The following is a 23,032-nucleotide window of genomic DNA, read 5'->3' as shown; positions in this document are numbered from 1 at the left end:
ATATGTTGAACCATCTTTGTGTCCCTGGAATGAAATCTACTTGAACATGTTGGATGATCTTTTTGATGATTTGTTGCATAGGGTTTGCCAATATATTTTGAGGATTTTTGGGTCTAAGTTCACAAGTAATAACATCAAGAATCAAAAATTGGTATATCAAATTAAAGAGCTTTTTCACTGTAGAACACCCAATAGTACAGTGAAAAAAGAACTTACAGAATGGAAAGAACAGCTGGATGTAGGGGTGCATGCCTGTAATCTTAGCACTTAGGAGGCTGAGTCAGGAGGATCGTTTCAAGTTTGAGTGCAGCCTCGGCCACAAAGTGAGCTCAAGGCCAACCTGAACTGCATCTTATCTCAGAAAGACCATCCCCTAACCCTCCCCCCCACAAAAAAAATTTTTTTTCAGCCAGCTACTTCTCAGAGGACTAGTATATAGAAGATAGAGTACTAAAAAATATCAGATTACCCCAAATAAAACACTTAATCAAAAATGGGAATATGTAAGGGGTAGATATTTCTCAGAAGAGGCATAAATGACTAATAGATGCATGAAAAAATATTCAGCATTTTCAGCCATGAGAGAAGTGCATATTAAAACCACAATGAGATTCCATCTTATTCTAGAAAAAATGGCTATCTTCAAGAAATCAAATAATAACAAATGACGAGAAGCTGCAGGAAAAGAGGGAACCTTTCTATATTGTTGGTATAAATGTCAGTCAGTACAACCACTATTGAAATCAGTATGGAGATTCTTCAAAAACTGAAAATAACAATTCCATTTGATCCAGGTATTCATCTTCGAGGTAGCTTCCTGAAAGAAGTGAGATCATATTATAGTGATATATTCATATTAATGTTCATAGAAGTACTATTAAATCTTGGACAGAGTCTATATGTCTATTGTGATGAGTCTCTAAAGAAAATCTGTTACATGTATGCATATATATGTACATATGCATATGTATATACATGCATACCTATGCACATACATGCACAAATATACATATATGTACACATGTGCACACACATACATGTATATGTGTATTACTCATATTACTCAGCTATAAAGAAGGAAAATTTTGAGTTATTTGTTAGAAAATGGATGCACCTTGAGACTATAATGCTGTGGTATTAATCAGACTCATGGTTTAAATGTTGCATAATTTCTCCTATATTAAAATCTCAGAGTACATATAAACAATTTGAAGAGCAAAATGCAAAATAATAGGAAAAAATCTGAGATGGAGGGGGAGAGGGAGTAAGGACAGGAGGGACAGGAAATAAAAATAAGGTGTATATGTGCCAACTTCTTGATGAATCTAATCATTATATAGAGAAAACATGTACTAATGAAACATTTTTTAAAAATCTAGACTAAATGACCATTAATTATGTCTCTTCACAGAGAGAAAAGGGAACTTTCTAAAACCAAGACAAGCTAACCTGCAGTTTCTTGTCTCTTTAATACATAAAGAATATGCTGGGTGTAAATGTAGACTTCAGTCTTCTAGTAGAATCGTTATACACATAGCTAAGAGTTTTGGCCTCAAGGATTAAATGAAACATTTAGTAGTTCTGACTTAAGTTGTGCTATTAATAATCAGCATTATCCTTTTGTATTTTAAGTACTTTTTTGTGTGGTCTAATGCATAGTACCTTAGGCTAAGGCTTACAACCCTACTTCAATTTTGAGTAGGCTCTTTAATTCCTCTGTGCATTAATTCTTGCTTTTGAAACTGAGAACTTTTTATACCTTACAATATTGTCACATTGACCAAATGATATGTCATATGTGGGCATCTTTAATTTGCAAATAATTGCCCAAAATAAAAATCCTCACATTAAAATTTTTCATAACAACAGCAACAACTCAACATTAAACTTAAGAGGACAAAGAACCAAATTTAAAAAAACAGTTCCAACATTAAAGAGCATATAGGAATAATAAAATCATATACAAAGATCAGCACCATTAGTCCTAAGGGAAATATAAATGAAAATCATAGCGAGCTACAATTATATATGTGTTAGAATGCTTACAATTAAAGATTAAGTACCGAAGGCTGGCAAGTATGCAAAACTTTTGGAAAACTCCATATACTGCTGGCAACAATGTAAAATAACACAGTTTTAAAAACAGTTTGTGTCATAAGTTGAAATATATACTTAAGGCATGATCTGGTAATTATATTCCTAGGTATTACTGAAGGGAAATAAAAACATGTACGTTCAAAAGCTTGCAAATGAAAGTTCAAAGCAGCTTTTTTCGTAATGATCCTATATGGAAACATTTTAATTGTGTATCAGGTACTGAGTGGTTAAATAATTGTGATAGCAGCCATGCAAGGAATAGTTATTAGCAATAAAAAAGAAGAACAGACTCTTAACATAGGCAAGGCATCAATGTAGATGAATCTCACAACATTTTAAGGTGAAAAGAACCATACACTAAACCTGGTGTATCAAATTTCATTTATATGACAAGTTGCTAGAGTTGGAAATTGGGAACAGGACTGGCTGTAAAAGACACAGAATAACATTTTTGAAGATGAAAATATTCTTTATCTTGACTGTTACACTTATTTCATGGGATCATATGTTTGTTATGTCTAATCTCATCAAATTTTGTATGTTTTAGCAGAAGTGATACTTATGTTAAACTAATGTGAAACAGATTCTGTGGCAAGGCCACTGATTTGGAGAACCCACAGCAACAGGAGGTATTATGCACAGACTTGATATAAAAGCTTTTGTTCTATTTCTCCAGCAATGTAATTCTCAGGTTCTATTAGTTATTAAATCTCATAGAAATCTTTTTAATTTTATATGCATAAAAGTTAGCTATCAGTGGGAGTGGAATGTCTTTACATGTGTAATCACTGGGATAGAGTCATAGTTTTAGATTCTAATTTTATAAAGGCATAGAACCATAAAGCTTCTTTTAAAAAAAAAATCAGGTGACAAACGTAATTTTGATGAAGTAACGTAGGTAATTTTGATGACATTGATTTAAAAATTATATCTTGAGAAACATTTAGTCTTTTTAAAAGATTACTGTTTCATGAGTCATCCATTTCTACCGATGAAAGTTTATGCTGCCATACACATTTTCTTCCTGTGGTGGTAGCCTCCACTAATAGGTTTTGCCTTTTTTGTTCCCTGATCAATTCTTTGCTCTACTATTAGATTATTTTGTTGGTTAAAATTTGTAATACGTATCCTGTGTTACTCTGTATATGTGGTTAAAGTCTAGCATATAAAATAAAACTTCTCCATGCATGTTAGGTGCTTAGTTCATCTTTTATTTTGTGAATTCAAATATAGATATTACCTCTGTTTTAAAATTGACTGCCCTATACCTGTTCCAGTTATTGTCTAAAACATATAAAGTAGGCAGAATAAAAAATTTCATATTGCCAGTAATTTTTTAAATTAGAGTTAACATTTTTCTTCATTTAGTTTGTTTCTTCTATGATATATGCTTTGTAAAGTTATTAGATTATAGTTGATGAGTTATTTACTTTTGTGCATCGTAATCACATTGTATATATTTAAAATTCGCTTCTCCATAGTTTTTTTTAAAAAATTGGACTATCATTGGACTATTTTATGCTGTTGGTTAGTGTGAATTTTCTCATATTCCATGATGAATTTCCTTGAACTTCAGTGATTGTTACTTAAGACAGACGTCTTTCTGTAATGCAACTGTCTACATGAATAATACCGGTCAGAGGAAATGGACATTTTTTAATGTTCTAGGTATATTCTGCTAACTTACTCTTCAGAGTAGTTTGTTTTGCAATCACCAGTATACTAGTTTATAGACTTATAAACCTAAGTTAAGGCTAAAACTAATGTATCTTATTAGAAGAAGATATGAGGGAAATATTTTATGATTCTGAGTTTATATCCTTTTCAGCAGTTTGTGAAAAAAAAAGATCAAAAACCTTTTTTAAAAAATTTTATTTTAAAGAGATTAACACAAAACAGTACATAACAAAGCCTATCAGAATAGAACAATGTAAGCGACACAGTATTTCACCAGAAGACAACTCGTAATTAACAGTAACTACCATAATGTCTCTTTCTTTGAAATAGTTGAGTATAACTTCATATACAATAGTATCAAACATAGCATAATAGTATAAAAACATTGAAAAGAATGAGAGTATTGCAGGGCACCCAGAACCAAATAACAGAAAACAAACAATGGCTACTATATTATCTCATTTTCCATAGAAAATTTGTTTATACTTTCACACGTAATACAATCTAATAAGGTACAACATGATAGAGCCAATGGAAACATTCTGCCAGTCTGTTTCTTTTAATTGGTGAATGAGACCTTTTACATTAATGCTATAACTGTTATATATTGGTTTATTGTTGACTTGTTATCTTCTGCTGTTGCATCTTTGTCTTTCCATTCTGTTTGTCTGCTTTGCTTAGTGTTTTTTTTCCTAAGTGTATCTAAACTGTCTTTCAGTATTCTTTGCAGGGTTGGCTTGGTGATCATGAAGTTCTTCAGCTGTTTTGTCATGGAAGTATCTTATTTCACCATTGATTTTGAAGGATAGTTTTTCTGGGTGTATCAGTCTAGGGTGGAAGTCATTTTCCATTAGGTTCTGAAATGCCTCACTCCATGCTCTTCTTCACTTCATTGTTTGTGCTGAGAAGTCTGCTGTGTTTCTGATAGGCTTTCCTTTATAGGTGATCTGTGTTTTCTCTTTGACAGCTTTTAATATTCTATTTTTATGTTGGATTTCTGGAATGGTTAATTATTTTATGTCTGGGTGTAGTTTTGTTTTGGTTAAGACTATTTGGAGCATTTCTATATGCTTCATTAATCCTAATGTCAGTTTCCATTCTCATGTTTGGGAAATTTTCAGCTATTGCTCCTGTAAATAGTCTCTTGATGTCATTTGTGTTATCTTCTTTGTTTTCATTTATCCTTATCAATCTTATGTTGTTTTTCTTTGAGCCGTCTTGCAGCTGTTGAATTGTTATTTCCTGATTCCTTGTTTTTTTAAGAGATCTTTTCTTTCCTGTTCACTAGATGCAATCTTGTCTTCGAGATTTGAAATTCTATCTTCACTTTCATTGAGGCAGTTTTGATAACTTTCAGTGGAATTTTTGATTTTCTTTATATCTGTTTGAAACTGCTTTTTGTATTCTGTTTGTTTCTTATATTGTTCATCCAGGGACTCTTTTTTGTTTTATTCCTCTAATTTTTTAACTGTGTCTTCTTTACATGTGTTCAACAGCTCTGTCATTGCTTTTATCATTGCTTCTTTTACCTGGGAGATTATTTCTAGTTTGAATTCCTTTAAAGCTTCCTGGAGTTGCTTCTTTATTTCAGTTACTATTATTTCAGGCATATGGCATATATTTTCTTCTATGTATATGGCTTCTAGGTTTTCTTGGGATGGGCTTGATGTTTCAGATTGCATTTTCGTTTTTCATTTTGTCATTTTCCTATATTTCTGTGTTTCGAGTGTTGTTTCAAAGCTTTCGCTGGACATGTTGGAAATTGTCTCTTATGTCTTGGGTTCCTGGGACTCCTCTGTAGCATCGCTCCCTCCTTGAACAGGAGGCCTGAGATTAAAAGAAGGTTACTAGGTACAGCTCAGATAGGCCTAAAGCCCCTTGAAGTTGTGCAGCTCCAGCAGCAAAGCTCCCTGGACCGAATGAAGGCCACCAGGCATAGTCCAGGCAGGCCCGAATTCTGCCAACCCCCATCTAATGTGGCCGCAAGCTGAGCGGGTCCCAACCACCCAGAGCAAGGATGTGAAACTCTCCTGGGGATTGGATGTTGTACAGGCATCTACCTCTTCGGTGGCACAGCTTTGCAGGCTGATAGAAGGTCACCTGTGTGGCCTAGGCAGGCCTCCAACCTCCTCTGCAGCGCAGTTGCCTCCCCCAGGTGGTGGCAGTGGCAGCGGTAGTCTCCGTGCTGAGAGAAGGTCATTGGCAAAGCCTGAGCAGGCTGCTGCAGCCTAGCTCAGCTCCCTCCTCCAGATGGTGGCAGCTGCAGCGCTTCCTGGACCGAGAGAAGGTTGAAAAACCTTAAGTGTTGAGTAAAAACTATAAAACTCTTGAGAAGAAAATATAAGGGAAAAGCTTTATTATTTTGGATTTGATGGTAATTTTCTTTGTAGGCAATAAAGAGGACAAAAACAAGTGTAAATGAGTTAGTGCTTTTGTTTTTTTAATAGAGTCCGTATTACCCAGATTGGCCTCAAATTCCTCTGCCTAAATGATCCTCCTGTCTTTAGCTTTTTGAATACCTGGGACTAGGGATGTTTGTTACAATGTTCCTTTGAATCAGACTTTTTAAACATTGTGTATCAAAGGATCCTATGAGCACCGAAAAGGCGACTGTCAGAATGGTCAAAAATATTACAGGTCATTTATCTCATCAGGGATTAGAATCTGCAATGTAAAAATCTACAGCTGAACAACAAAAGACCTGTCCAATTAAAAAGTACACAAAGAACTTCAATAAATATTTCTCTCAGGAAAATATAATGGAGAAATACCATCATGACTCATTAGGGAAGGCAAACAAGAACTGCAATGAGATGCTACTTCATGCTTATTAGAATGACTGCTATTAAAAATACAAAATAACAAGTGTTGGCAAGCACCATAGAACATTAAATTCCTTATGATTTGCTGACAGGATTATAAAATGGTGTAGTTACTATAGAAAACATTATATTGGTCTTTCAAGAGCTATATGGAATTACTATATGATTATATACCTAAAAGAATTGAAAGTAGGATTGCAGAGATGCTAGTGTAGGTATTTGTCTACATCAGCATTACTAACACTTCCCCTGGGTTGACATTGGTGGCACATGCTTGACTGTCTCATCTGTTGGCTTGTATCACTGGTGGTACAAATGGATCTGATCACTTTTTATCAGTCTGTTTACTAATAAAATAAATACAAAGCTGCCTGATGGAACAATCATGAGTGTACCATCCATGATGCCCATTAGCAAGACATGAATTTTGGCCCCATGGTGCATGTCTTAAAAGTCGAAGCAACCCATTTGTCGATCAGTTTTAAGTGATAAATAAAACATGGTATATACATACTATGGAATGTTATTCAAAGGAATGAAGTTTTGATGCTTACTGTAACAAATGAATTTTGAAGATATGATGCTGAGTGGAATAAACCAGAGACAAAAGGATATATATTGCATTATTTCACTTACAAGAGGTACCCAGGAGAAAATGAGCCAGTATTTATGATTATAATACTGAGATTTTAGGCATGTGCCACCATGTCTGCTTACCTGTTTTTTGGTAAGGCTTAACACTTCAAGGCAAGAATATACTGGCTCTTTTTCTTCTAGGTACTTACCCAAGAAACATGAAGGAATTTGTTTATCAAAGATATGTAGATCATTGTTCATAGCAACTACATTTGTAATAGCTTTAAATAGGAAACAGCCTTAAATGCGGTCATTGAGCAAATAAGTAATTGTTTTATATCCATTCAATAGAATACTATTTAATAGTAAAAGTAATAGACTGTTGTTAGGTAACAATGTGGGAGAATCTCAGACAATTTATTTTGAATGAGAAAAGCCAGATAAAACGAGTACATCTGCAACTCCATTTATGTAAACTATTGCAAAATTCATCTAATCCATAGTCATTGAAATCAAATTAATAGTTCCTTGGGGGAGGAGGTAGGGAGTGGTATGGAGGAATTGTAAGGACTCTTTGGGTGCTGGATAAATGCATAACCTCAATTATGGCATTAGTTTCATTGTTGGATCCATTTGTCAAAATTTATTGAATTGTGAAGTTTAAAGATATGCAGTTTATAAAGTTGTTAAATTTTAAAAAGAAGAGCAAATCCATCCCAAACATACAGAAGGAAAGTTGGTATAAAAACATAAGTCAGTAAAAGTAGAAAATGCGTAAGTAATAGGGAAAATGAACAAAAGTACCTTTTGGAGAAGATTAATAACAAAGTGTTCTCTTGCTACTGTGAATAAGACAAGAAAAAGAAAAAAAAGTTATTTATCTTGGGAAAGAGATGCCTACAGAGATTACCTCAATGACAAAATAATGTTTTTCATTTTTCCTTTGCCTTTTCCCTCCCTTCTACTTTCCTTCCCTCTCTTTTTCTCTCCTATTTTCCCTCTATCCTCTTCTCCCTCTGTCCTCCTCACCCTCCCTGTTTTCCCTCTCCTTGCTTTCTTTTTTTTTATTGTTTTTGAGACATGTCTTGGTATAGTTCAAACTTGTTGGACTTCTCGTCTGTTTCCCAAGTGCTGGTATTACATGTGTAACCTCTATGTCTGGTGTCCCTTCCTTCTTTCTTTTGTAATCCTGGTGACAGGACCCAAGGTCTTGTTCATGCTAGGCAAATATTCTACCATTGAGTTGTATCTGTTGCCCCCATAAGCCAATATTATAAAGAAATTTAGGTTAGTAAATTTTAAGATAAAAAAATTATTTTAACCATTTACCAATCCAACTATTTAAAAAGAAGGTGACCAGCAGTTGCATATTTTTGTATTGTAAATTGTAATTGTAAATTTTGTAAATTTATATAATACAACAGGAAAAATGAAAAACAATTACACAGACTTTCAAAACAAGTTAGTAGATTAACATTGGTAAATAAATTGCATATTGTTATCTTCAGAGTAGTTGCTTATTTTACAAGATATTGACATAATATATTGATCAAACAATATAAGCACAAAGTGTTCTTTTCAGTGAACTAGTAGAATTAGTATCTGAGCTATCTTGTGCACACGCGCACGTGTACACACACACACACACATGCATATGTAGTCTTTTCCCTTTCATTTTTTTCTCCTTTCCCCCATCCAAGTTCCTTTTGAGCAGTTTCTTTCTCTTTTATAATATCCGTTGTAAATTTTGGATCTTATTTACTCTTTCAGCATCACACACTAGGGGCATCTTACACATGCCAGTCTGATTTATTTCACTGATGAAATGTGGTCTCAAATTAAATCCATTTACCTATAAAAGTCTTGAGTTTATAAAAAGAACGATTTTATCAAAGTTATTCAATGTAAGGACTGACTGGTTGAAATGACACCTATATGAGTGATCCTCCAAACAGAACGTAAACAGATATGCTGCTCAAATGACACTTGGGGTAAACTTTAAAGTTGTTAAGGCTACAAATTGCCAAAATTAGAGAAGAAAAATAAAATGTCCAAATAGCTCTACATCACATATACATTGATAGTTAAAACCTTTTCAGCAGGAAGGCCTAAAGGACAGATGGCCTCAGTGGTGAAATCTACCTAATATTTAAGGAAGAAATATGTTCAATCTCTCAAAAAACAGAGAAAGGTGAAACATTTCATAATTCATATTATGAGGTTAGTTTTACCCTAATTCTGAAAACAATCAAGGATATTGCAAATAAAGATAATATTTCTTATAATCACAAAGGCATAAATTCTTTACAGTATATTTGCAAGTTGAATCTAGTAAAATAAAGATGTATATCTGTCCCGGCCTGTGGGGGAGTGGGGATGAAAGGGAAACAAGAGACGCAAAGAACGGAGACAAGATGAAGAACGATCAAGTCTCGTTTATTCAAGGAAAAAGTATCAAATATATAGGATATTGGGGAGGAGGGATTTGGGTTCTGACACTTCAGCAGGTAACTTAGCAACAGTGGCAAGACTGAGGGTCATAGGTTAATTCAAATTTTCAGATTTCTCCCACGGGCTCATAAGGCGTGCTGATTAGCATAATTCCTGAATAGGCCAGGCCAAACAAGCTAGGTAGGCAAGGTGTTGCTTAACTACCAAACTTAACTCCCTAAAGGGAGTTAAGGTGGAGTGGCCTGCTGGTATAAGGTGGCAGCCAATTACAGGGCTTCCCACATATATCAAAGCCTAGTAGGCTTTAACCCAGGAATTCAAGATTTGATTAACAATTTAAAATACATCACTGTAATTCACCATATTTGTATAATATGTCATTTGATTATTTCAGTAGATAAAGGAAGAACTATTAATGCCATTTGATGCTCCTTTAAAGACAACCAACAAGCAGCAAAATAGGAGCAGAAAGGAACTTTTGACAATTAACAAAGGACATTGCTATAAATACATACAACTAATTAAAGACCAAGTATTTCCTAAGGTCAAGAACCATGTTAAGTCCATTTATAACATTATTGGCTCTTTACAGAAAGAGATGTAAGTAGCCAAAGAAGCACACAGTTAATTCATTGGTAGTAGTTAATTAGGGGATATAAATTAAAACTATAGGGAGAAACCTCTTTACATCTGTTGTAATAGCTCGAATTAGAAAGTGAAAACTTCCATGATTAGGGATTTATAGAACTAGAACTCTGGAAAGGTACAACACTATGGGTAACCGTATGGCAGGTTTTTTTGCTTTTTATAAACATACACTTATAATCTAGTAATCTGTTCTTAGTATTTACTTGAGATCAACACATGTGTTCGTGAGAGGGCTACACACTTAATATTAAATCGCAGCTTTATTTATAATATGGAAAACCAGAAACAGCCTGTAGAACAGGAGAAAGTCTTTGCAAACTGTCGTTCGATAGGATTACTATCCAGTATATATAATAAGCTCAAAAACTATCACCAAAAAAAAAAAAAAAAATCCAGTGTGGTGGTATATGCCTGCAATCTCTGTACTCAGGAGGCTGAGGCAGGAGGATCACTGTGAATTTGAGGCCAGCCTGAACTACCTAGTAAGACCCTGTCTCTAAAAAAACAAGCAAACAAACTCTCCCCCAAATATATGTCATTTGAAAATAAGCAAAATAGCAGTCACAGTGGCACATGTCTGTAATCCTAGCTGGGATAGGAGGCTTGAACCTCAGAGTCCAAAGCTAGCCTGAGCAACAGAGCAAGACTCCATCTTACAGCAAGTGATTTGAGTAGACATTTCTCAAAAGAAGCTGTGCAGATGGTCAAGAAGTATCTGGAAAAAAATGCTCAGTATCACAGAAAATGCAAATTAAAACCATAATGCAATACTGTAAAAAGACAGTTATCTTTAAGATGTTCAAAACTATAATCAGAAAAGCAAAACTCACTGTCAAGGGTGAATATAAAAGGGAAGGCAGTTGTTTTTGTTTTGCTTTTGTGGTACTAGAGATTGAACTTGGAGCCTTCACATTAAGCTACATCCCCTAGATGTCTTTAAAATTTTTTTTTATTTGGAGATAGGATCTTGCTAAGTTTTCCAGGCTGGGCTTGAATTGAGGATCCTTCTGATTCAAGCTTCCAGAGTGCTGTGATTGCAGTCATTTGCCATCATGCCTGGTTGAGAAAGAGATGAGAATATAAATTAATTCTGCCATTATGGAGATTCTTCAGAAACTAAAAATAGAGCTTCCATATGATACAGGTGTTCCACTTCTGGGTATATATCCAAAGGTAATAAAGATACTTGCATTCCACATTTATTACATTAATCTATAAGAGCTAACATACAGATTTGTGGAGGTGTTGATTGGTGGAGGAATGGATAAAGAAAATGTGACATAGACACATAGTGGAGTATCAGTAATTAAGGGATGAAATCCAATCATTTGCAGTCAAATGGGTGAGGATGTTATGTAAAATAAGTCATGCACAGAAGGACAAATGCTTCATGTTCTCAGTCATATGTGGTAGCTAATTAAATTCATCAGATAAAGAGAATAGAATAATTAAGCTTTAGTAGAATTGCTTAGAGGCTAGGAGTTTGGCAGTAGAGTAGAATGTAGTTGGATAGTTGGTTTTGTTTTCTATTGCTCTTTGCCCATGGGAAAAAAATCCTATTTGTTTTCTTTATATTATCCATCTTTTCTCTAAAGAGTAATTAGAACTGTCCGGGAGAACATGGTGGATAGATAGCAGCTACAGAGGCTCTCTGAGATAGCCAGCTTAGATTCCAGGAATGGTGTGGTGTGGGGAATCCTAAGCAGGGGGAGATATACGTTGCTGACCCAGGAGCGAACTGAACCCAGGAGCAGAGAGAAACCAACTGGAAATGCAATCCCAATGCTATGACTGGAACAGCTAAAGTCTCAGTGCTGATGCTGGAACCCACGCCTCTGGAAACTGTGGCCTGAATTTCCTGCTGCCACCACTGCATCTGAATCGGCCCAGCAGGGATAGAGATGCAAATGCTCTGAGAGCAGGAATCCGTGAACTGAATTGAGAGCAGAGCTGCATCGACCTGCGGTGAGTGAGAGGAACGGAGACCTTTCCATAGACGAGAAGGTTCCAACAGAGGACATTCTGGGATTGGGCAAACTAGCTGGAACAGGACGCTGCAGTGACTTTAGTCACATATTCCCCTCTCAAGCGGGATTGGTGGGGAATGCTTGCGCTGGGTGACACTGTGGACTAAGACCCACTAGGCTAGCCCAAATCAGGTCCATGTGCCTGGCAGTGCGCCCTAATGGCAGTGAAGCCTTCAGCAGACTGACTAACCTGGAGGGGCGGGCCCAGCATAGGCTGCCCAGGTCCATGTCTCCCTAGTAAACTGCAGTGAGTGGGAAGACCTAGCTGGCACGATTCAAACAAAATGTAATCCACAAAGAAAGAAACTGGGCCTCCTACATATGATTGTATGGAAGGAACAAAAAGTATGGGAAGAAGGAGCAATAAGAAAGGGTCCTCAGTTCCCAATCCTAAGAACACTGATCCAAGAAAGGTAAATGCAAAGGAGAATGAGAACAGAAAACATGCAATATCAGGCACGGCACCAAGAGACATAAAGTGATATCTCCGGGACCTCATAGACGAGTTCAAAAGTGAAATATTTAACCAAGTAAAGCAAGATATAAGTAGAATAGTTAAAAAATGTTAAGTACCTGCCAAGAAAAAAAAAGATGGTGGAATGGAAGAACAGAAAAAAAGGGGAGAATTGTTTGATGGAGAAAATAGAGAAAACATAGAATACGTGAAGCAGGTTCAAAGAGAATACCAGGAAACTAAAAACTCTATTGAATGCTGGCATAACAGCTTGAAAGAAACTAAGGATAGATCATCTGAACTGGAGGACAGATTAGTAATGTGGGAGCATGAAAGGAAAAACTTCTTAAAAATAACAAGGAAACACACAGCAATAATACAAAGACTAGAAGATGATAAGAGGATCTATAACTTAAGAACATAAAAGAAGAAGTAGGGACACAAACAAATGGACTACAAAAGCTATTCACAGAAATAAGCCAAGAGAATTTCCCTAATTTAGCAAATGGTAAAGACCCTCAGATGTATAAGGCATACAGGACCCCAGCCACCTATAACCCAAACAGAGCTACACCCAGGCATATAATAGTCAAAATTCCAGAAATCTAATATAAGAACAGAATATTAAAAGCCGTCAGAGACAAGAAACAGATCACTTACAAGGGAACACACATCAGAATTACAGCAGACTTTCTCGGCACAAACCATCAAATCACGAAGAACGTGCGGGGAAATAATTCAAGCTTTGAAAGATAATAACCTCCAGCCAAGATTGATATATCATGCACAACTGTCCCTAGAAATTAATAGAGAAACAAGGTGCTTCCAGTATAAAGAAGTACTAGGGGAATTTTCAACCACCAATTCAACTCTACAGAGAATACTGCAGAGATTCTAAAAAAAGAAAATTACCAGGATTCCAGAAACAGTGGCAGAGAGGCCACAATGAATGGAGCAGAAAGCAAAAGGAAGAAGACAAACTGACAACAAACAACAGAAAAAGAGCTCAACGGAAATGAGGCAGAGAAGATTGGATGGTAGAAACAGCTATTTTGGAGAAAACAAGACATCATAATAGCTAGTGCTGGTTTAATATCATCTTGTTTTGAAGTCCCATCAAGCTTTTGTTCTTCTGTCTCCATCAGTCGTAACATGTTGTATCTTATTGGATTTTATTATATGTGATAATATAAACAAACACTTTTACAGACAAGGAAATAATACATAAACCAGTTCATTTTCTGATCATTGGTTCTAAATACTCTGTAATACTATTCTTCTCTTGAATGGTTTTTACATTGTTTTGATATGTTTGATGCTGCAGTATGCAAAGTTATACTCAAAGATTTCAAAGAAAGAGACACTATGGTAGCTACTTTTAGGTCGGGATAGCTGGTGGTGAAACTCTATTTTGCTTAAATTCTTATGTTCTGATCTGTGCTGTTTTGTTGTTATGTCCTCTTTTATCTCCTTATTTATTTATTTTTATCTTAATTAAGAGAACAATAAAAATAGCAGAATATATTGTAGTAACCCACTTTGATTTCCTATTAACTTGATTTGAAACCCTGTATTGCTCTCACCATCTTGTTTTGACTGATTTTCCTCTATTCTATTTTGCTTGATAGTACCAACTTTGAGAATATAGGCAACAACTGTGAGGACAGTAAGATTCACTATGATGCCCATTCTGGTTTGACTATTCTCTTCTTTTGAAGTTCTGTAATTTCTCCAGTGTTTTGGTTTTATTGGTTTTGTTTTTTACTGTTTTGTTCAATTTTATTATAACTGATGATATAGGCAATACTTTTTAAGATAGAAAATGGCATTATGGTAACCATTGTTGATCACCTTGTATTCCTTTTTTACATTATGTACTATGTCCATCCTTTTGTTTTGACTGACTCTGTTTTGTTATGTCACATTTGATTTTATTCTCTTCAAAAGAAAAGTAATAAAAACTGTGGGAGTAATAAAACCCAAAATGTGTAATTGTTATTGTAAAAAAGAGAGGAAAAGAAATGTTGTAAAGGATATAACTGCATGTGTATTTAAGTGTATAAGATAGATAACCATATTACTGAGTTTTTGTTGGGTCATTGAACAGAACTGTTTGCAGTCTCACTGTTTGAATGTCCACTTTATATGTTTTAATTCTGTAACTTGAACAACTATTTCTAAGATGACAATATGTAATGTATTAACTAGTGATTTCCTACTGTCTATTTTTTTTGAAATTCTGTATAACTTGTACGTATCATTTTTCTGTTTTTTTCTTTTTCTCATTAAATAAAATAAAAAAGTAATTAGAACTTTAAGTTATTATTTTTTTATGTTAAGTAACTTATTTTAAGTCATGAAACTTCAGTGTGTTTTCAGGAATGTAGGAAGGTTTTTTCAGGTAGAGGTATATTTCTAAAAGGAAATTACTGGATAGTCCTACAAATGCATGTCTCCAGAATTAGACAAGTATCAGTTAGCCATGAGTGGAAAGGCAATTTTTACATGTATTTAACTTAAAAATATGGCTTATATGTATTTTGTGACTCCACAAGTGTAAGATTAAACCAGAGTTGTTTCTCTGCTGGTATTCACTATCTATAGTGCTCAGATAGGAATTTCCTTTATGTAAAACATGTCATCAAGAGATGGATGCAGTGGCTCTTTCCTGTAATCTCACCATTCTAAGAGGCTGAGACAGGAGAATCTCAAATTTCAGGCCTGCCTGGATAACTTAATAAGACGCTGTCTCAAATCTAAAAATAAAAAGGCCATACATGTAGCTCAGTGATAGAATGCCCTGAGTTCCATCTCCAGTACTGTCAAATGGAAAGAAAGGGATGGAGAGACTGAGGAAGGGACCAAGGGATGAAAAAAGAAAGGAGAAGAAAGGAAAGGACAGGACAGGGGAAAAGAAAAGGTCACTGAAACCATAAATGACTGGACAACTGTGTTTCCATTGAATCAATGTAGTGCAAGCTTTTTTTTTCTTTTTCTTGCTATATTTTACTTTATTAGCATGTAATTGATTTCCTATATATGTATATCATATAATTAGATTTTTATATTCATGGAGTTACATATAAATATAATTGAGTTGTGCTTTATTCTAAAATTATAGATTACCTGCAACCCAATGTAAGTGTTTTTGTGCAAATTTGTACATCCTGGCTTAGTCAGTATTTAAAATATTATAGTAACAGAAGTCTGATTATAAGCATATTTATTTCCTAAAAATGATTTATGAAGGGCCTGCAAAAATGTGTTTCCTCACTGTTTTTCATTGGCATTGTACCTGTTTTTGAATTTTACTTTTTAGTCTTTTGCCTTTTCTGAATAAAGTGTAATTGCCTCTCGATTTGTCCTGCACAGTCTGGCTTTACTTAAAGTTGAGTTTAATTTTCAGCTCTCTCACAAAGCTTTCTCTGGCTCTGTGAACCAACACAGATTCTGTGATTCCATAATTCTGTTGTGTTTTCCTTCGTACTGTAAGTTGTTTTCCCGATAATATACATTGGCCTTTTCAGTTATTTTAAGATACATTGTTTGCTTTTATCCTCATACTCTATGGTTAGATATGATGAGTAATATTATTCTCTATTTTATAGATGCAGAAATAAGAACAGGCAGATTAATTTCTTCAAAATAAAATTTCAACCTATAGTTTCATCATAAAACCTGCTTTCCCTGTAAATCCTCAGGTTTGCCTATTCAAATATGTATTGTCGGTTGGTTTCTGATACCTGTTTCTTTTTAAAAAGTTATACTTCAGGGTTTCAGATATTGTACTGGTAGAGTATTTCCCTAATAGTGGTAGAGTACTTCCCTGTGTTCTTCCCTTACAGTGGTAGAGTACTTCCCTAACTGTGTTCAATTTCCATTACTGGGCCATCTCCTTACTTTAAGAAAAAATAACTAATTAATTATGGAGTCTTGTATTATAATTAATGTTGACACCTGAGTTCTTCAAAGGGGCAGCATGTTTTATCAAGGAAATGTAAGGTTTGACTTACTGATTAATTGTTCCACAGATAACTGTCAGTGACAGTACACTGTATGCCAGATATTAATGTTAGTGCTAATATGGACACATGTTGACTACATTATTTTGTTAATATGTGGCTTGTTCTTATTTATACAGGAGAAATTAAACAGATTCTAGAAAATGAACTTCACATACCCGTGTCTAAAATGCTGTTAAAAGGCTGGAAGACTGGAGATGTGGAAGACAGTGTGAGTTTCTTAATTGCCTAGAAATAAAGGAAAACTAAGTTATATAGTTGAGTAAATGGTATAAAAATTGTTTTTAACTAATGTTAATTTTGTTAGAAATATTTGTGGTAATAGTACTTTAGTTTGCCTACAGTGTTTCTCAAGCTAAAGTATTTTCATGCTAAACCAATAATAGTTTTAAATGAATTAAGTAGAAACACTGTATTTTATATTTTTCCTATTTCTAACTACTTTATAGATATCTGGCACTCTTTTGAGAGCATTTGGCTTTTTCTTAATCTTCTTGAGTATTAGTGAGTTCCCTGTAATAATTATCTACTGAATAATTTTATATTGACCTGAAAAAAATCATATAATGCATACATTTATGCCCAGGATGAATAGAGGTAATAATAGAAAACTTAAATCTTGGAAAATTCAAATGGTAAGAATATTTGTTTACCTGGATAGTGGTAGGTATGTAGAATAAATTATATTTTTAAAAATTTGCAGAGTGTTACAGTGTTTCGGGAGTGGTTACTTTTAGGGACCTACTAGCAATATCAGGTATAAAATACTTCACACACTTTTTTTTTTTTTAAAAAAAAAAACAGAGATAGTGGGAAAGGAGGGATAGAAATGGATTAACTAAAGTTTATATGTGTGAGGTGGAAATGGTTACCGAGTCATTTCTCACTTTTATTCAGTATTTCTACCACTGTGCATAAACATAATATTAAATTTTTGGTTCAGTTCTTTGTGAATGGTTCCTGGTAGACATACTTATAAATCATACTTATATGTGAGTTCTTTTGATAAATGGAAATTTTCTGAGTGTTTTGTAAGCTATTTCCTGGAATTTCAGGTACGTGAGATATTTGTTAAGTTTAGATACAAGTTAATGATGTGCTATATTATGGTTAGAAAACTGTATAAAGCCTGGAAATAAGTATTTTAGGATTTATGGGTCATACAGTGTCTGCTGCAGCTACTCAGTTCTACTGTGGAAGAGTAGAAACAGCCATATACAATATATGAAAGATAAAGCATAACTAGCTGGGCATGGTGGCTCACACCTGTAATCCCAGCACTTGGGAGGCTGAGGTGGGAGGATCGTTGTGAGTTCGAGACCAGCCTGGGCTGCAAAGTGAGCTCAAGGCCAGCCTGAGCTGCATAGTGAGACCCCGTTTCAAAAAAAAAAAAAGTAAGATAAAGCATAATCGTGTTCCAATATGACTTTTTCTGTAGATACAGGAAAGAAACATTATTTGTGATTTTTTTTCCCTCTCTCAACCATTTAAAAATGCATTAATGATTCTTAATTCACAGACCGTATAAAAACAAGTAACAGGCTGGGCTTGTCCCATGTTACATAGTATGCTAACCTTTGGTGCTGCATAGTTGGTGTTGTGTTTTATTTTTGTGGTGCTGGGGATCAAATCCAGGGCCTTGAGCATGGTGAACAAATGTTGTGTCACTGAACATCCTGCAGTTTATTGGTGTTGTGATTCATACGTGCGCTTAAAAAAGAGAAGTTCTAGCCTGGGTATGGTGCCCTACACTTGTAATCCCAGCACTCAAGAGGCTGAGGCAAGAGGATCACCAGGAGTTCAAGTCCAGTCTGAACTACATAGTGAGGCCCTGTGTTAGAAAACAAAACAAAACAAAACAAAAGATACAGAGAGAGAGAGACAGACAGACAGAGACAGAGACAGAAAGACAGAGACTAAGTATTATCAATAACCTTAATAGAAATAAAGCCTCAAAATGAAATAATTTAAATAGGTATTTTATTTATTCATTCTTTTATTATGAAACCTATAGGTGTGAAACTGCCTTCCATGGCATTGTCAGTCATTTATGAAGAGCAAGTCAATGTTTTCTTATGTTTGAAATGTACTCTTGCTTTGTTGCCCAGGCTAGCCTCTGACGTGTGATCCTCCTGCCTACTACCTCAGCCTCCCAACTATCTTGTATTATAAACACATGCCACTGTGCCTCGCTAGGGCTATCATTTTGAATGTGTTCTTTAAGCACTATATTCCAATATTTAAACATAATCTTTCTTACAAATAATGTTTTCACTTACTTATTTCTATTCCCTAGGTGATTTCTCCTATTCCTGTTGTTAATATTCTAATTTCTCCCAAATCTGTTTATCTATCTCGTTTTTCTTAATTCACATATCGAAATTAGTAATTAACTTTTGTACTTGTATATCTTGTCATCTCAAATTTGACATGCTTTAAGTGGAACTGTTGGTTTTCCTTTCTCTGCTATTTTTCTACCAGTCTTCTCCAATAAATGTTAGCATGCAGTAGTATCTACTACTAAATCAAAAAGTGATGTCATAATCCTATTTCTTATTACACCCAATTCTTTGTAAGCCCTACAGATTCTATTTCCAAAATGTATCTCAATATGTACTTTTCAGTACATATTGAGATACATTTTGTATCTTTTCAATATGTACTTTTCAATATGTATTTTTATTGCAATTCCCTACTGTAGGCCATTGATCCATCTTGCCTGAATCAATATGATGACTTCATTACTGTTTTCTCAGCTTTCTTTCATGGATTCTTCTAGTGCATTCTCTACAGAGAGTCAGAACTAGCTTTGCAAAATATACATTGAATTATATTGCACTATTCTTAAAAAGGTGGGTTTTAATTGCATTTTAAATAAAATTTATACTACTCATCATAGTTTAAAAGGGTTATATTATTCACTCTTTTTTTTACGTCCACAATTTGATTTTGAATCTTTTTACCCTCCATAGTGTATCTTGTTTAAAAATCTTTCAATCGACTGAAGCTCTTTACATCTTTATTCTGACAGATACTACTTAACTACCTAGAAAATATATAGGAGAAAAAGAAAAAGAAAAAGGGTACAAGTAATACACAATTTAAAAAATAAACAGTAAGAAATCACTAGTTAATAGATTACATATTCTCATCTTAGAAATAGTTGTTCAAGTTACAAAATTAAAGCATATAAAGAGGACTTTCAAACAGTGAGATTGCAAACAGTTTTGTTGAATGATCCAAAAAAGCTCAGTAATATGGTTATCTATCTTATACATCTAAACATATATGCAGCTATAACCTTTAGAACACTTTCTTTTCTTTTCATTTGTACAATGAGAATTACACATTTTGGGTTTTATTACTCCCACAGTTCTTACTACTTTTTCTGAAGAGAGTAAAACCAAATGCGACGTATCGGAACTGAGTCAGTCAAATCAAAAGGATGGACATAATAGATAATGTAAAAACAAAATACAAGGTGATCAACAATGGTTACCATACTGCCTCTTGCTATTTTAAGAAGAATTGCCAGGTATAATAAAATTGAACAAAACAGTAAAGAATAAAACCAAAGCATTGGAGACATTATAGGACTTTAAAAGAAGATAATAGTCAACCAGAATGGGCGTCGTAATAAATCTTATTGTCTTCACAGTTGTGGCCTGTACTTTTGAATTTGGTACCAACAAGCAAAGCAGAATAGGAGAAAATCAGTCAAAACAAGATGGTGAGGGCATTACAGGATTTCAAATCAAGTTAGTAGGAAATCAAAGTAGTTACTATAATGTATCCTGTTATTTTTTTATTTATTTTTCCCTTAATTAAATAAAAATAAAGAAGTAAATAATTTTAAAAAAAAGGGGGATTGAGATAAAAGAGGGCATAACAACAGAATAGCACAGGTCAAAACATAACCATTTAAGCAAAGTAGTGTTTTACTACAAGATATCTTGATATAAAATTAGTTACCATAGTGTCTCTTTTCTTGAAATCTTTGAGTATAACTTCGTATACTGTAGCACCAAAAATATCAAGACACTATAAAACCATTCAAGAGAATGACATTATTACAGGGTATTTAGAACCAATTAACATGAATAATGGTTTCTGTATAATCTCCTTGTCTATAAAAGTTTTTGCTTATATTATCATATATAATAAAATCCAATAAGATACAACCTTTTAAGACGGATGGAGATAGAAGAATACAAGTTTGATGGGACTTCAAAACAAGATGATACTAAATCAGCACTAGCTATTATGATGTCTTGTTTTCTCCAAAATAGCTGTTTCTACCATCCAATCTTCTCTGCCTCATTTCCGTTGAGCTCTTTTTCTGTTGTTTGTTATCAGTTTGTCTTCTTCCTTTTGCTTTCTGCTCCATTCATTGTGGCCTCTCTGCCACTGTTTCTGGATTTTTGGTAATTTTCTTTTTTTAGAATGTCCTGCAGTATTCTCTGTAGAGTTGAATTGGTGGTTGAAAATTCCCCTAGTTCCTCTTTATCCTGGAAGCACCTTGTTTTTCCATCAATTTCCAGGGACAGTTGTGCATGATATATCAATCTTGGCTGGAGGTTATTATCTTTCGAAGGTCGAATTATTTCCCCGCACGCTCTTCGTGATTTGATGGTTTGTGCCGAGAAGTCTGCTGTAATTTTGATCGGTGTTCCACTGTAAGTGATCTGTTTCTTGTCTCTGATGGCTTTTAATATTCTGCTCTTATATTGGATTTCTGGAATTTTGATTATTATATGCCTGGGTGTAGCTCTGTTTGGGTTGTAGGTGGCTGGGGTCCTGTATGCCTCATATATCTGAGTATCTTTACCTTTTGCTAAATTAGGGAAATTCTCTTGTATTATTTCTGTGAATAGCTTTTGTAGTCCATTTGTTTGTGTCCCCACTTCTTCTCTTATATTCTTAATTCTTAAGTTATAGATCCTCTTACCATCTGCTAGCCTTTGTATTGTTGCTGGGTTTTTTTTGTTATTTTTAAGAAGTTTTTCATTTCATGTGCCCATATTACAAATCTGCCCACCAGTTCAGATAATCTATCCTTAGTTTCTTTCAAGCTGTTAGGTCAGTTTTCGATAGAGTTTTTGGTTTCCTGGTAATCTCTTTGAACCTGCTTCATGTATTCTATGTTTTCTCTGTTTTTTCCATCAAACAATTCTCCCCCTTTTTTTTCTGTTCTTCCATTCCATCATCTGTTTTTTCTTGGGCAGTGCTTAGCATTTGTCTAACTATTCTACTTATGTCTTGCTTCAGGTCATTAACAACTTCATTCCTAAACTCGTCTATGAGGCGCTGGAGATACTGCTTTATGTGTATTGGTTCCATGTCTGCTATAGCATATTTCTCAGGATTGGGGGCCGAGGACCTTTCTTGTTGCTCCCTCTTCCCATATTTTTTGTTCCTGCTATACAAGCATCTATAAGTGGCTCAGTTTCTTTCTTTGTTGGTTACAGTTTGTTTCAATTGCGCCAGGTAGGTGTTCCCACCCACTGCAGTGTATGAGGGAGACACACACCTGGGCAGCCTCTGCTAGGCTTACCCCTCTAGCTCAACCTACCAAAGACTTCACTGCTAGGGTGCACCTCCAGGCACTTGGACCTGGTTTGGGCTAGCTTACTGGGTCTTAGTCAGCGGCCTCACCCAGGCCAGGCACTCCCCACCAATCCCGCTTGAGAGGGGAATATGTGACTGAAGTCACTGCAGCATCCTGTTCTGGCTAGTCTGCCTGTTCCCAGTATGTCCTTTGCTGAAGCCTCCTACTCTATGGAAGGGTTCCCGATCCGCTCACTCACCGCAGGTCGTTGCAGAGCTCCCGGCCAGTCCCACTCTCAACTCCATTCACCGCTTCCCGCTCTCAACTCCATTCACCGCTTCCCACTCTCAGAACTTTCGCGCCTCTCGCCTTGCTGTGTGGATTGGGACACAACAGCGGCGGTAGGAAATTCCAATCGCGGCTTCCAGTGGCATGGGCTCCAGCTTCCACTCTGAGACCTTATCTGTTACTGTTATATCATGGGATTGCGTTTCCAGTTGGTTTCTCTTAGTTTAGTTCATTCCTGGGTCGGCAAAATATATCTCCCCTTGCTGAGGACTTCTCGCCCGACACCATTCCTGGATTTTAAGTGCGGATTTTCAGAGAGCCTCCGAAGCTGCTGCTATCTGTCCACCATGTTCTCCTGGAAGTCCTACCTAGAATGTATTATCTCCAATTCTTCACTTTGGTGTCTCTTTTTAATCCTTTAA

The 23,032-nt window shown here is 35.2% G+C and overlaps 1 protein-coding gene across 4 annotated transcripts in view; it reads left to right on the top strand.

The window, feature by feature from the left end:
* Faf1 (Fas associated factor 1) overlaps positions 1 to 23,032 on the top strand; it is a 459,740-nt gene that overhangs the window by 151,598 nt on the left and 285,110 nt on the right. For all 4 annotated transcript variants that reach the window (XM_063236491.1, XM_063236490.1, XM_063236492.1 and 1 more), the window contains one exon: positions 16,894 to 16,985. In XM_063236491.1, the coding sequence (XP_063092561.1) occupies positions 16,894 to 16,985 (92 nt within the window). The remainder of the gene's footprint in view (positions 1 to 16,893; positions 16,986 to 23,032) is intronic.

This window comes from Cavia porcellus, unplaced genomic scaffold (assembly GCF_034190915.1).
Source record: "Cavia porcellus strain 051 isolate PalLab524CR breed Dunkin Hartley unplaced genomic scaffold, mCavPor4.1 scaffold_25, whole genome shotgun sequence".
In the NCBI taxonomy this organism is placed as follows: Eukaryota; Metazoa; Chordata; class Mammalia; order Rodentia; family Caviidae; genus Cavia; species Cavia porcellus.
The sequence above is the reverse complement of the archived record's forward strand: the minus strand, read 5'-3'. Positions and strand labels throughout refer to the sequence as shown.